This window comes from Fundulus heteroclitus, chromosome 17 (assembly GCF_011125445.2).
Source record: "Fundulus heteroclitus isolate FHET01 chromosome 17, MU-UCD_Fhet_4.1, whole genome shotgun sequence".
Taxonomy (NCBI): Eukaryota; Metazoa; Chordata; class Actinopteri; order Cyprinodontiformes; family Fundulidae; genus Fundulus; species Fundulus heteroclitus.
The window spans coordinates 5,146,348-5,162,833 of NC_046377.1; the positions used below are offsets into that span (position 1 = coordinate 5,146,348).

Below are 16,486 nucleotides of genomic sequence, written 5' to 3' on the forward strand. Positions count from 1 at the left end.
GAGATAGGGAAGTCTGCCGTAGCCATGTCCATTTTTACCACTGCAACCTGTTGCGGAAGGTGCAAGAATAATTTGCAGAGTTTATCGAATTAATTGCGTATTGCGCAATAGACAGGATCCTTTAGCGCAGCGCAACAGTGAGTAGAGAGATTTTTCTTGGTGGCTGTTATAAACAGACAAACACATCATTTAACAGTGGATTTTAAAGAGGAAAAAGTGGTGTTACAGCCATAAATAGAAAATATTTAAGTTATTTATATGATGATTTGCTTTTTATCATATTCAGTAGGAAGATTTTTCAGGCCATTTTATTGTGAAGTTTAGTTTTACTTTGAAAGGCTTGCTTCCTGTCGAGCCGTATATAGTATTAGAAAAACTATGGATGGATTATTTAGACACGGAGCAATACAGTTTTACCGTGTAAACTGTGGATGACTTGGAAAAGGAAGAACTTCATTTTTTATAGATAGAGAATGTTTTGTTAAAATTCCCAGTTTGCACATGTCCTTTACTTCCAGTGTCTGAGGAATGACACCGAAATTTTGATCTGTTGCCATAACAAGTGCCTTTTTAAAATAAAGTATAATAATTAAAGGCTACCATTTTGTAGAATATTCTTGTATTTCACTTTTACTTGTCCCCATGTTCTAGTGGGTCCCGTGGAGGCTCTGATATAAAAGAACAAAGTAAATGTGAAATTATTAAAAAGCAAAAATTCATACTGTAGAAAGTGATAGAAACATCTACCATGGACAGTATTTATGCATTAATTTGTCTGCTGCTTTTTGCCAGCTCTCTCTCCAGGCTTTAGCAGACTTTGAGGTGTTCCCTGTCATTTTAATTAATGACACAAATTCGGCATAACCTTCCATTAAAAGCTCGTGTTCTGCTTGGGAGAAAAACTGTGGGCGTTCTTTGGCCATGCTGAACAGCCAATAGCAGCGCTGCTGATCATTGTTTCTACTATCGATACATTTCCCCTTTTAAACAAACGCATGAACGCGCAGTTGTCTCAGATAACTCAATCCAGCCATACTAATCATAAACAACAGGTGTGTTTGAAGAACCCAATTAGCCGGATGAAATCATCTTGGATGTCTCATTTGATCTTGGATGTTTTAAGCAACGTACAAAGAACGGACCCCTGGAGGAGGGCGGGGTGTGAAGAACCTCCTTTTGATTTAAAGGGACGGCAACAAAACGAGTTGGTCTAAGACGAACCACAGAAAAGGGTTAAAAGGGGGAATGCTACAATAATGAGAAATTCAGACCAAAGAAATGTTGTTACACTTTATATAGAACACAACTGAATAATTTAAATAGGAAAAGGAAGAATGTAAAAACATATGTACCCTATAGGCTTGTAGAAAATTGGCTGTTGAGGTTGTAATATAACTTTAAATAAACTTTAAGTTAGTAATGTTGGACTGAATCTGTCTAGCGTTTATAAGGAATTAAAGTTTCTCGGATTAAAATATCCTTATTTTACTTTATTAATCAATGGCACAATTTACTCCCATGTATTCTGTCCAAAGGCACAGCTTACCCACACTTGGGGCAAGTTGTACCACAAGACAACTTTTTTTTTTTTTTTACAGGAAGCTATGATTCTTGATTTCTATATTTCAGATCCAGAGTGATTGTTTCCAGGGATGCACCACATTCTGAAATATTACTACATATTTTAATTAGAAGCATTACTGTCATGGTCTTGCTTTAAATTCACTTTAAGTACAAACTGGCACAACTCACCCCACTCTCCCCTTCGTATTTGAGTGGACAGTAATTGAAGTGCTCGTCTAGTAAGACCCTATCATTTGATTGATTAATTTCAGTTTACTGCAAGCCAATTACCTTGCCTATGGCAGTGTTTCAGTGTTGGCGACTAACTTTGATGGGCATTGGTAAAGGCTTACATGGAGAAAAAGAACAAACAAACAAACAAACAAACAAACAAACAAACAAACAAACAAACAAAAAAACAAACAAAAAAACAAACCAAAAACCAACGATGTAGGTGAACAGAGATTGATTCTTTAAAAAAAGAACAAATTATTAGTTAGAAATGCTTTTAAGATGTAATGAACAACCCTTATTTAATGATGTCCATGTTAAATTTGGTATTTTATAAATCACTGAAACGTTGAAATAAATGTTCCGATTTTAACTGAAATTTATGCATAATATATAAATGTTTATCTCAAAGCTCATTTGTTAAGTTGTGCTATGTTTTGTTGAATCATGAAATAATAGTTGAGGTAGAGGTAGGTAAGTAGTATTTTTTTCACAAAAATAAAACAATAATCATGCATTTACACTTATTATTATTATTATTATTATTATTATTATTATTATTATTATTATTATTATTATTATTATTATTATTATTATTATTATTATGTTGATGTTGTTGTGGTGCCTGCCCTGTCGGGATTGGCGGAGCTCAGGAGGAGGAGTCTGGTTACGTCCTCAGTCTTCGTGGAATCACGCGCCACGGCGGTTCCTTGCACTCCCCCACGCTCGCACTCACGCGCGGCTGAGGAGGCTGAGCCGAGACGATGCCGCTGGAGGACTGACCACCGCGGGGACTCGCTTTCTCCCCAGCGTTATCGGATGTTCAGATATCTAGCCGCAGAGCTGCATCAAAAATGAGCCTCACGGCAGGCTGAATGAGAGGCGGAGGCTGCAGACCGAGGCGCTTTGGTGAAAGGAGGAGGGGGGGAGGGGGCCGACCGCCCGCCCGCCCTGCCGGCCGGCCAGCCGTCTTGTTAAGAGGATAAAGACGGGACGAAAAGGGAGAGCGAGCTATTTTTAAGGCGGACTGTTTCGGTGACACCATGAGCAGCGGAGCGGATGAGAGCTCGGTGCGGGTTGCCCTGAGGTAAGGATGCAGAGGACCCTCCTCTGGAGAGATGCTCCTCTGTCACACCTGCTATAGGATCTGCTCACGCTGTCCCCTGCTTCAGCACCCTTCTCTGTAAACGTTCAATCCCGACCCATATCCCTTTAAATCCGTTGGTATTTCTTTCAAAGTGCTTTTTTATTTATTTTTATTAAGTCAACAACCATGGGCTGCTGGAACAAAAGGGTACCGGTGGATGTTTTCAGGGAGCTGTTCTGATTCCTTCCTGCCTGGTGGAGTGGATTTATGAATGGAGACATCAGGTGCTGGGGGGGGATTAGGTCTATACAGGTTGTCTCTTGTGCTCAGATTAGATTGGAATATGAGGGGGGAGGTGCACACCTTTCATTTGATGCCCTCAAACAGACCATAAAAACTCAACATTGACTCAATTTGATCTCTCTCTTTGTTTTTAGGCTTTTTGCATCGTGAATTCCCACAGTGTTTGGGTTGCGTTTTGATCCATCAGGGCATTGTTTCTGAAAGAATGGCCGATCTACCCTGAGTAGAAGGCAGCTACTCTGACTGTTTCATACTCAGCGTTTTTTTGTTTGTTTTGTTTTCAGAACAGGTGATGTCAATCAGGTAACTAAACTTATAGCGTCCTATCAACCCTGAGTTGAGCACGAGCATGAAAGGAGCCCTCATCAATGGAATGCAGATAACGCGATTCATCATGGCAACAATAGGAAATAAGAAACCTGGAAGTGTGCATTTCCCGCAAGTGGAATTAGAAATCTCTAATGAGGGCATATGGAGAATAATAAACAATAACTAAGTTAATGAAAAGAAACAATGCTGTCGCTGCGGAAAAAAAGCGAGTTAGCGGCAGAGAGTTGCTGAAAAAGTAGATGCATGAGGGATATGAGAGGTTTTTTGACGGAGAATTAAAGCTGTATTCTCACACTACATTCGTTTAACACCCAAAAAAGGGGGTGACGCGCCTTTTCTGACGCTTCCTTGTGCAAATGTCAGCTGACAAGTAAGGAAAAACTCTGGGTTAGCCGAAACGGCGCTGCTCGGTAGCAGGGTTGTTTCACGGAATAATTTGTTGTCATAATTTGACTCGGGGTGAAGGCCGCTGGGCTTTCTGATCCGGCAAAGCCAGGGTATGGAGGAATTTACCCCAGAAAATACTCTGAACATCCACCAAGCCAGCTTTCTGAAACGGGGCCCAGCAGTGTGTTTTCCCTGGTCTGACCTTTGCCCCTTATAAGCTTGTTACTGTCAGCACACAGACTGTTTGACTCAACTAAATCCCTCCTATGCTAATATATATATATATATATATATATATATATATATATATATATATATATATATATATATATATATATATATATATATATATATATATATATAAAAAGAGACGAGTAAAGAAATGACAAGGCATCTCTGGAGGTGCGTTTGTCTGCAAACACGCTTGTGTGTTTGCATTGAAAAGACGAGCTGTGATGTCATGTGAGCTGCGTGGAAGAGGGAGGACAAAAGCTGCTCCTTCTCACGTTTCTCTTTTCTCGTTATTTAGCATTCAGACTTTGACCTAGAGGCTGTGTTTGCTAAGCCAACTCAGTTTACGAGCCGGCCTCTCTCTCTCTCTCCGTCTCGGATAATAAATAATCCATAATAAGCAACCTGATTTCGTCATTGCAGGACAACATTCGACAGCGGCAGCCGCTTTCCAGCAGTCAGGGTTGTCCGTTTGTCCGTTTTGCGTACTGAAAGAGCTCAGGTCAACGAGTCTCTCTGCCTTTTAGTTTGTGGGATCTTTAGTCAAATCGAGCTTCCAGCAGCGTGACAAAATAAGCTCCTGAGCAGATTTCAAAGTGTTGGTCTTCGGCCATGTTCTGTATCGTCAAAAGTTCAATCCCCGGTGCCTTTTATTGGGATTTCATGATATGTGTCAACAAAAACTAGTGCACCATTATCAAGTGACTTTCCTTTATAGATAAAGGTATGCAGTCTTCTAACTTTTCAAAATGGTGAAACCTCAGTCACATTGGATGGTGAACATCAATTTATTGGATAAGCTGACTTTGACTAGACCATTCTAACCCAGGCGTATGTTTTGGCCTGAACCGTCACATTCTAGCTCGGGTTGTATGTGAAGCCATAAAACAGGTTTTTGTCCCGCATGGCCGTCCATTCATCTTATCAATTTTGAACAGCTCCTTTTGTCCATGTTAAAGAAAAGTATCCCCAAAGCACGATGCTGCACCTTGTGTCGCCATGGGGATGGTGTTATCGGGGTGATGAGCAGTGTTCATTTCCTACCACACCTTGTCCATATTGCATGTAGGTTAAAATTTCTAGTTTGCTTTCATTTTCCACAAAAGGCCAGACTAGCGGGTAGTTTTCGTGTGGTCAGAGCCCCCCACGTTAATTTAAGTGGACCACCAGACTTTTCCATCAGTTTGGTCTTGTGGTATGTTGGTTTACACACTTGTGATTGAGAAATAGCTGTATTTGTTTTTCTTTTCACATAAAAGGCTCATTTCAATCTTATCATCATCCACTAGGTAAACACGTGTCAGCATATATTATGGAAGGGTGTGTTGCCCTCTATAATGTCGGTGTCAATGAGATTACGGCATGTGTACTAATGTAGATGAAGTTGTGCTTTTTTAGATCACAGCATCAGCGTTTGCTCATGTGATCAAATAATTTGCTGTAATTACATTTGTTGCGAAGTGACTCGGCATATAATTGTAAGGCGACTTGCTGACTCAAAGTCAGTCTGATCTCATCTGAGCTCAGCAGTGTCTGAAAATGCCGCGTCACTCAGCTACACATACACACACACACACACACACACACACACACACACACACACACACACACACATTCTCGTCTTGCTATATGTTGTGAAGACCGTGCGTTGACTCTCATTGCCTGCCATTGATTTTCAGTCATGTCCTAACCCTGACAATAACCCAAAACCTAACCACTACCTAACCATAACCTAAACTCAATTCACACCTTAGTCCTAGATCTTACCGTTAGCAAAACACAAAGTGAAGACCAACAAAATATCCTTACTTCAGCACAAATGGTCCACACTTTGATGTTGGAATTGGCAAAATGATCCTCCATCTGCCTTTTCTTGTCTGCCCTTGAACTTAAGTGACATCACTTTCTGTATCCATAGAGTTTAATCTGACCTCTGCCCCTTCCCTGCAGTTTTTCACAGCTACAACTCCACTGGGAAGGCTTTCCGCAAGGTTTAGAGACGTTTATGGGAACCTTTTGACCATCCAGAAGTGCACCTGTGAGGTCAGACACTGATGTTGGACGGGACAGCCTGGTCTACAGTCTCCACTCTGATTCATCTCAAACGGGTTGTACTGGGTTGAGATCATGACTGTGCAGGCCTATTGAGTGGCGTTCAAACAGCTCCAACAAAGTTGGAAACATGCGCTTGTCCAAAAAGTCTTGGTATGATGACGGTTTACGAGTTCCTCACAACATTATACATCTTCTGCACTAAACTTTACACCTTACAAAATGCACTAAAGAAATGGCTGTTCTCCTGGCAACTGGCAAACCCAGACTCACCTACTGCATGGCCAGACAGAGAAGTACGATTCCTCACTTCATAAAGCACATTTCAGCAAGTGGCATGCTTTACATCACTGCAGCTGATGCTTTGCATTGTACTTTATGTACGGCATGGATGCAGCAGCTCAACCTTGGAAAGTCATCCAATTAAGCGCTATTTGAATGTGTCTTGAGCTAGTCTGAAGGCCACATGAAGTTTGGAGGTCTGCAGCTGTCGACTGCAGAAAGTTGGTGACCTCTGCTTACTGTGAGCCTCAGCATCTGCTGACCCAGCTCTGTGATTTCAAGGGTCCTCCCACGTCATGGTTGAGTTGCTATTCTTCCCAGTCCTTCCGCTTTAGTACAATATCCCTAACAGTTAGCTAAAATGCTTAGTAGTGGGGAAATTTCACCACTGAACTCCTTGTAAAGATGGCATCCTGTCATGCCACCATCCTTGACTTCCATGAGCGCCTAGGATATAAAGGTATGTGTGCTTTAAGCTGGCCACCCTGTTCTAACTATGTTTGAGACTATTTTTACGTATGAAGGGAAGTTGTTTTTGAGTTGTTGATGAAGTCAACCAATGAAGTGAAAGGAGCCTCTGCCAATTTTAAATCTTTTGTGTTTGAAAATTTGGGTTACTTGGTAGGAAAAAAATGAACTGGCTAACGTTAGCTATTAAAAATGCAAAAGTTAGCATCTGTTTTGGGGCTCTATATTGCCGCTAAACTAAAAGAGCTAACAGTTTAAATTGCATATGGTTATTGAGTACAAAATATTCAGCACTCAGTGAGAATGATCACACCTGAATTAGTTCATTATACGCATAAAAATATCCCCAACATGCTGTAGGAGATGTAGCAGGTCCGCCATGTTCAAAGTATACGGTGAGAGCAGCAGAGCTACAATGGACAGCTAATACCAGAGCTAACCGCTAAGCTAACCGCTAACTGGACACATAAACACTAGAAGTGCGCATGCGCGGCCAGCAAGTAGAAACTAAGAAGGAATGTGCACGCACACTGGCGTTACGTGAGCGCGTCAGAATGATTGGCATGTGCGACAACCAACAGATAAGGCGATACCCACTGAACGTGATGTACAGAGGGGGGTGAGAACAGGACCAAAACGCTGACCAATCCCTGCCATTCGGTCCAATTTACAGAATTGCTCAGAGTTTTTACAGGCCTGCAGCTCTCACAGATATCATTTTTTAACCTCCTTTTTTTTTCTGAACATAATGTTTTGATTACCGTCAGGATTGAAGGACCATTTCACCCAGTATAACAAAAAGTGTTTCTGAACAGGGTTACCAACTATACCTTTAAGCTCGGTTACTAAATGATCAATGCGTAGATTGTGAATATATATATATATATATATATATATATATATATATATATATATATATATATATATATAAACAGTTAAGGTATATCCCATGAAATATTGCGTCCCAGTTAAAATATTACACATTACTGCAATTCAGTGTTATGCACCCCTAACTGCAATAAAAGCCCTTTCTCTTCTTGCCCCTTTTTTCTTTCACTTTTTTTTTCTAGTAACAACAAATCAGGAAAAGTTTAAATGTTGTTTTATTTTTACTTTTCAAATAATATAAACTGTAAAATAACAGTGAAATGTACTATTCAAATATCATCTGCAACTCAGTTTGTGCAAGCAAAGCATAACTTATGCTTCAGCCCGTGACATCACTTTCCAAGGTTCATATGCAGTGAGAACTTGTGACAAACTGTTTTAAAATACTGTTCGTTAACCAAACTCATCAGATTTTTACATGCCTTTATTTATGTTGTTGTTCACGTCGTTTGGATATTTAAAGAAGACTGGCTTTTTTGTTTTTGCTTCCCTTTGTAGGTGACTTAAATTTATTATTTTGTCGAACCAAATTTACATTTCCACTCATCTGCTTCTCTCCAGAAAAGTAGAAAGAGTTTGTGTTTTACGTTAAATAGCTGTTTAAACGGAAATCAAGTAACCACAGTTTTTTTTATTAATGATTTCTGTTCATAAAATAACAAAACATATAGGGACTTTCAATGGGCTCAGGACACAATGATATCTCTCAACAGATGCCTTTATACATTTCGAATGATGCTTTCTTGATTTTTAGTTCATTCTCGCATGCTTTTTCTTCTGCCTATTGGTTAAATGAACACAGATGGAGACTGATAACACAACAATCACAGAAACAGGTTGGCGCTATAACAAAGAACCCATAAAGTGTGATTCAAAGTAAATACAGCAATATGTTTTCCTTAGAAACGTTAGACGTTAAAAAGAACAACTGATGACAGTGCCATTCAGCGCTAATGACTTGGAGCCATGCTTTTTAAATCACTCAACTCATTCCTCTCTAAGCCCCAGCCCCGGTCTCCACGTTGATATTTTCACTGCGGCTAATCGTCATGGACACGTTCTAATTATTATAAACCTTTGATAGCTGTAATGAATCTTAATTTTCTCACCCTCTGATATATATGGACTGTTAGCCTTAGCCAGCAGGTTGTCAGCACATTACCTGCCTCAACCTGCAGGTCTAATGCTGTCTTTTAACAAGTTTCCTAATCCACCGTCCCAGCAGGACCACAGGTATGAATTACTCCTCTGTCATCTTTCAGGGGGGGTATGGTAACAGACAAAACATGGGAAAGGCCTGAAGGCTGATTTATTAGTGGAAAAATTATAGGATATTAAAATCTGTTCGCCTACTTACCGTGCTGTCACTTAGGGTTTTTTTTCCAAAATTTTGAGTCACACCTGACATCATACCCATGAGAGGCCTCATTACTACAGTCTGCAATTACCGGGCTTTCCCTTAAGTAGACCGGATCTACGTTCTTATGTAACAATAAATCTGTGGAGTGTTCATGCCCAGTAAGATAAGCGCTTACCTATGAACTTCTGAAGCAAACGAAAAGGCTAAAGGCCACTCTGAGAAGTTTTCTCGAGACCTTTCTTGCAGCGCTGTGATTTATTACTCTTTCATCTCAAAATTCAACACCCACAATTCAGGGGATTCAAGTTTTGTGGCTGCGTGTCAAATAATAGAGTTCTTCCCTTATGATTGAATGGATCGGTGCACCTTTTTTCTGAAAACGAGTTGAACATGTAGTTTGTGCCATCATAGCTCAGGTGGTAGTAGTTGAGAACTATACCAGCTTGTTAAGGCTGCAAGATCCTATCTTTGAATCGTAGCTCAGGCTTTTCTGCATGGATTGTGCATGTTCTGCCTGTCCGTGCATGGATTCTCTCCGGGTACTCCGCCCCCTCCACCCCCACACTCCAAAAATATCACTGTTAGGTTAAATGCTCTCTCTAAATCTCCTTGTGTGCGGTATGATTATCTGTTCTGTGTGTAACCGCGTTGCCCTGCGATAGACTTGCAACCTGTCTAGGGTGTAACCCTCCTATTGCTTAATGACCGCATATAACAAGCACCAACCTCCCCAGTGACCCAGCAAAGATAAACGTCTACAGACAAATATGTGTCAGTTCAGTGAGGGGGTGCCCAGGTCCAGTCCTGAAGAGCTACTATCTTGTAACTCTTAGATGCAAAGACCCATTTATTGGATTCAAGTGTGTTGGAGAAGGGATGCATTTAAAAGATGTAAAAGTTGCACCCAAAGGAAACCGCCACTGGAAAGGCTCTTCAAACCATGAGGTTTGTTTATACGTTGGCAAATTAATTCAAGTTATCGTAAAGCCACCAGGTATGCCACCAAGTATCTTTATATCGAGGCAGATGAGCCCGGTTCTGCCGGAGGTTTTCCTTCCCGTTAATGGGGAGTTTTTCTTCCCACTGTCGCTTCATGCTTGCTCAGTATGAGGGATTGCAGCAAAGCCATGGACAATGCAGACGACTCTCCCTGTGGCTCTACGCTTCTCCAGGAGTGAATGCTGCTTGTCGGGACTTTGATGCAATCAACTGGTTTCCTTATATAGGACATTTTTGACCAATCTGTATAATCTGACCCAATCTGTATAATATGATTGAACTTGATTTTGTAAAGTGCCTTGAGATGACATGTTTCATGATTTGGCGCTATATAAATTAAATTGAATTGAATTGAATATATCAAGCGAAGAACACAAAATGGAAAAAACGTGGGATAAAAAGCAAATTTCACCCCAATTACCTTAGATACATACATAAATACGCATCCTCTGACTATCCATATGGAACAAGTCCCTCTTCTTTTCACCTTTTTACGTCACGTTGGAGAGTTTGACCTCTGGGCTCTGACTCAAAAGCTGTGTGTGCAGATTATGCACTCCATGCATAATCTGCTGTTCATCCAGGCATACCCGTCCTAAATATTCATGAAGGAAGTCGAGTGAACTGGGACACAAAGCAAAGCAAGCTGCAAGCCAGCTGCCAGCTGATGCCATGTGATATTCCACATTAGACGCTCGCTAACAAAGGCTCATTTAGCATTCTAGTTATAATTAGAAGAGTTGGAATTTTTTGCGAATATTTGAAGGAGTCTTCCATACCCATGGTTTAGCTGTGCCGCTATCTTTGTCTTTCTGCATATTTTCTAAACGTTTTTTTTGCATTTGCACCTTGAGTCTACTACACACACACACACACATACTGTAAGTCACGATTATGTCACACTGCCCTTGTCAAAGAGGAATTTTTCCAATGGAGTCATCAGTGATGGAGGCCACCAATGTAAGTGAGTATGTGTGCATCCCTATCTGTGTCTTTTGACGATGCCAATCCGGGCATTATCCACCTCCCCCTGCCTGCTCCTGCACCTCCTCTGTCCTTCCTGCCAGGTGACCTTTGGCCAAAGAAGCAGTCAGTACTCTGACAATGGAATAGTTGCTGACAAAGCTGCCGGCGTGCTCAGTGAAAGGACGGCGGTCAGTCGCCACCCCAAAGGAAACTGTATCAGCGGAATAAAACCCCACTCTTTTTACCGCTCTCCCACTCCGTTTTGCGTCATTCCCAAAGTCCCTCTGTGACTGCCGTTTCCAGATCAGCTCCAGAGTTCAGTCTTCTTGAGAGACAGTGAAACACTCCTAATGTTATCCGGAACAAGGTTGAGGAAATGTTAAATAATGTCTATCTCTTTTATTTGCCGTTCCAAATTTCTCATAAGGACGGATTGTTCTACGGTAGGTAATGCTGCATTAACACCGCGGCTCTGTTTAAAACTCCAGTATGAACAACTCGTTTCTTCTTGAAGGATGTAATGAACAGACCCTTGATGTCAAGACCGGCAGCAGGACAATAGAGGCTGTTACTGAGATGCACTCCCACTGGATCGCGGTCAGTTACAGCACTTAAGATCTGCTTTCAGTCTCCTTGTGTGTGTCCCTCTGTTATCGCTAGTTTGCCTTCTTCTTCTTCTTCTTCTTCTTCTTCTTGCTCAAGGCAGCCATCAGGCTTGAATCTCCAAAAACACATTACACATGATAAAAATAAACAAAAAAACAAACACGAGCTCCTGCTGGCTAAAAGAAGCATGTGCTTTTTCCTGTATATGCATGTTATGTAAGCAAATGTCCCTAAAGAGATTCTTCAGGCAATCTACTGCTATTAAGGTCTGTGGGTTGGGTTTTTATTGGTTCCTGTCTGCTCTGCTCTGTTTTTGACCCATTTACCTGATAATGAGTTTGGTTTCTCAGGTCCTGGGGTTGTAATGATAGAACTCACAAGACAAGAAAGAGACTTGGGTAATTTTTTTTTTTTTTTTTTGCAGAACCAAGAATGTCTTCCCCCTGTTATTGTTTTTTAGAAATGGAGTACAGCTTCCACAGATCACAAGCTGTATTTTAGATATTCCCTGATCAGTGTAGATTATTTCAGTCCAGGTTTGACGTTAAGCTGATGCCGATATTTTCAACACGTGCACACACAGCGCTGCTTACTGTCGCTTCATCTCTATGGAAACCTAAGCATAAACACAAGCAAGTGCTCAAGGAAGTATACAAGTGCTACTTGTATAGATTTCTGTTCTAATTAGGGTTGCACAATATTAAAAAGAACTTGTGATGGCAATAATATTGGTAAATATATTGCAATATTCTTTCCATGCTTTCTCACCTCATTCTATAATACGTGACATTTGGCCCTTTGGGCAATGTAATTTGTGCAGCATCTGCTGCCAACAGATTCTACTCAAATGGCTAAATATTACATTCACATCTGAAATTCAAGTTCCTAAGACTATATTAGCCAACAAGTATTGCACTTGCACAAATCATACAGACAGATTGGCCAAAACGTTTCCTAGCTAAGGAAACCCAGCAGATTACATCTAGTCTTCACAAGCAGCGTTCACTCCTTATGAAAGAGCGTAGAACCACAGTGGACAGTCGTCTGCATTGTCCATGGCTTTGCAGCAATCCCTCTTACTGAGCATGCCTGAAGCGACAGTGGAGAGGAAAACTCCCCTTTAAGAGGGAGGAAAACCTCCAGCAGAACCAGGCTCTGTGAGCGGCCATCTGCCTTGACTGACTGGGGGTTAGAGAAGACAGAGCAGAGACACACACAAAAAAAAGATGTCCTGATGCATCTCAATAATCCAGGTATAATAATACAAACAACAAAAGAAAGAAACTGAGTTGGTCCCCTGGATGGGTTCTTCGTTGTTGAAACGTTTAGTCTCTTCTGCTACAGCCTGTCATTCTGTGGAGCTGTAGGTAAACTTAGCCTTATAAGCAGTGCCTTTGCATAGTGTGACAATCAGAATCCTATCTAGAAAAGATAACAGTGTAAGTGTCAATATCCTTTGTGAAAGTGTGTACCTTTGATTCAGTCATGTATTCATTTTAACTTGTTATAGTTGCCTATCTTTTGTGTGCCACTGGATGCTTTCCATTAGCCTGTCGATTTGCTGATTAGTACAAATAAATTTTACTTCTGATGGACAAATAAAGGATAATTCTATGTTAAAAAAACAGTGCTTCAACTCAAACATGGATCCGGTGCGTACACAACCTATTTTTCCCAGTGTAAACAAGAATCTAGTCCATGCAAATATATTCAGCAGCAGCCTTGTACAAATTTTTTTTCTAAAAATGTATAAATATTTCTATTTTTAGTGATGAACAACAGCTGTCAGACTCCACCATAACCTGTGTTATTATTGGCCACATTAGCCTGCAGTGCCTTTAAAACTGATTGGTAGAGTAATGGGGGGGGGGGGGGATGCACTGGTTTGTTTCATTGCTTCACTGTTTATTAGTTGACTGAGCCATCAGCTGTTTATCATTTGCCTGCATTGAGTCATGCCGCCGTAGAACCGACCATTGCGTGGTTCAGAACTGCAAACCTGGGAAGCGCATCTCGAAGAGGCAGTTCTTCCGAAAGAGCACCGTCATTGCGCTGTCCGTGAAGCTAATGCATAAACGGATCCTTCGGGAGGTTTTACTACTTCACTTTTGTAGACACAGGAGCTTTCTTGACCTTTTGTAAGTTGCTCTCAAAGATCAACTTCGTAGAGTTAGCCTGTCCTTGTGTCTTATTGGGGATTTTGTGTTTTTCTTATCGATGAAGAGGGCCACATATGTTTTTCTGGCTGTTCTCATCATATTATGAGAGTTTAAAACTTCCACCAGCAGATCGTTGTTGAGGTGAGCGGCCGCAGGGAGGGGAGAGGCTGCTTTTGTTGCTCTGTCGTCGGAAGAACTGCATCAATTTTGGCAAATGTTAATAGGTCATTTGATGTAAATTAGTATCTTTGATTTATTATTATTTTTTTTTAGTATAGATTAAATCGAAACAAATAATTTTGACAACCATAGTAGAGGTAAAGCTGCCGAGTATACTTTGCATACTTGTAATTAATATTATGTATATTTTTATGTGCACACCTTTTGCAGTTGACTTCCAATTTTACTCTACTACCCCTGCTCCAACACTGGGTCCCCCAGTTGTTACACTTTATACTTTGGTACCTATGTAGGACACTTCATAGACAACTCAGTGACTGAAAGATGCTGAGGTGTTGCACCAAGGTAAACCCAAATAATCGACCCGCCACCATCATGCTTGACAAAATTGTTCATTATGGCCAAACATCTCGACGTTATTGCCATCTGTTCAACAGATATTTAAATAGAAGTCTTTTTTGTTTGTTGAAAGGCATCTTTGCAAACCAAAGCCATTGAAATGACTTAAAAGAGAGAGGAGCGGGGGCTCACAGCCCCAAAATGCCATAGGAGTCACTCGCTATTTTTCAGGAGACACTATCTATTAGGAACCACTCGCTGTTTTTCAGGAGACACTATCCATATTCTAAATGTATTTTAAAAAAGCAGTGTTGCTATGGTTTCAGTGCACACTCAGATGAAACAGAAAGCCTTTGATTTATTACTGTCACTGCAAACAGCCTTGAGTACCTCCATTATTATTCTGGATTAAAGTTTCTCTGTTGAGTTTTGGGAAGGGAGCCAAAAGGGATTTATGTACATTCAATCCTGTGATGTCTTAAATCATCCTGCTAAATCGCAGATAACTCATATTAACTGAGCGTTTTGCCTGTAATACTCCTGTTAGTTTCATTGTGAACAATGTGGCTTAATGAGCACTTTTGTACACGTTTGCCTGTGATCTTAGGTGTTGGTGTTAAAACAACTTAACATTTTTTTTCTACAGAGTCTACCACAGCTAAACCATAAAAATCCATTGCAACCTGGAAGGGTTGAGATTATATTAAATTCTTACATTGAACTGAATTATTTTTTTTTTTTACAATTAAAGCAAACCTACTTTAGAATACAGTTGATAAACAGTTGTAAAACACAACTTGGTCTTATCAAGCATAAAATCCGCATTAAGCAAGCACTGAAAAGTTTTTCTTTTAAGATATTTTTGAACGTAGACTTTGTCTGCCGTTTATTAATCTTGGCTTCCACGTAGTGATGGAGAGTTTATTTAAATACACTGCAAAACCAGTTCAAAAGAATTCTACGTGAATAAATGATTTTTGTGAGAAAATGATGAGTGGTGGATTTTAGATGGTGGTTATATGGCTTACCACTCAATGCAGATGGCAAGTGACTGCTTCAGCTGACGTAAGATTTCGTTTTCCAGATCATGAAAACACTAAATACAGTATTTTTAGTGTTTTTGTAGCATTCAGGCTACCTTCAATTTAGACGAGCATCAAAAGCAGAACATTTATGAAGTACACTGTAATCTAAGATTAATTAGATTTGTAAATCCTTCCTTAAAAATGGTTTGAATCTAATCTTGTCTCCTTCTGATGTCATATTTTCCCATCTTTTAACAAAAAACAAAACAAATAAACCCCCTTAAAACTAGATTGAAATAAAACACATAAAGTGGTGTTGTCACTGGCCCCTTTCCCGCTGTCATTACTGTAATCCCAGTTAGGCTTTTTTGAAGAGATGAGTTTTGAAGTCACACACACAATGAACTCTCTGTAGATCACTGCTTTTATTCCTCCCTTTTGTGCTCATGCTCCTATTCTCCCTCTCGGACACAAACGCACACACTCGCTTAGAATAGGAGAGAGAATTTCATGCTTTTCATTACTTCCAAAGTCTCTTAGTTGGATTAGGACTGTGAGGCTTGTTTTATGCAAACACACACAAGTGTACTGTACATACAAGTGCCTCACATAGAAAACAAAGTGATGCATCATCGCCCCACCACCCTCTCTCTCTCTCTCTCTCTCTCTCTCTCTCTCTCTCTCTCTCTCTCTCTCTCTCTTTCACATACACACACCATTAATGCCTGCCAGCCAGCCAAAGGGCACAATAGGAATCATTTAACTGAGGTTCTCAGGTGTCTGCTTGTGCTTTGAGTGTATTTCTCATTCTTTATCAATTTATTTGGATCTGGATATTATCGAGGAAAGCGTGATTTAGAGCTCGAAACCTTGCTCACTACCACCCACTGTTAACTTGATATCTGAATTGTGTGTGAGACCTGTTTCTGTTTAATATGGACATTTTAGATTTTTATAAAAAGTATTCGGTGCATTTCAATGCACATCCAGGAATGCTGTCTTCTGGTATGTTTAGTTATAAAAACTGGAT

General features: G+C 40.4%; 1 protein-coding gene across 3 annotated transcripts in view; it reads left to right on the forward strand.

Moving 5' to 3' along the window:
• Positions 1–2,500: 2,500 nt before the first annotated feature.
• LOC105936318 (kinesin-like protein KIF21A) overlaps positions 2,501–16,486 on the forward strand; it is a 38,103-nt gene continuing 24,117 nt past the window's right edge. For all 3 annotated transcript variants that reach the window (XM_012877083.3, XM_036148846.1, XM_036148847.1), the window contains exon 1: positions 2,501–2,881. In XM_012877083.3, the coding sequence (XP_012732537.2) occupies positions 2,838–2,881 (44 nt within the window). In that variant the 5' untranslated portion in view covers positions 2,501–2,837. The remainder of the gene's footprint in view (positions 2,882–16,486) is intronic.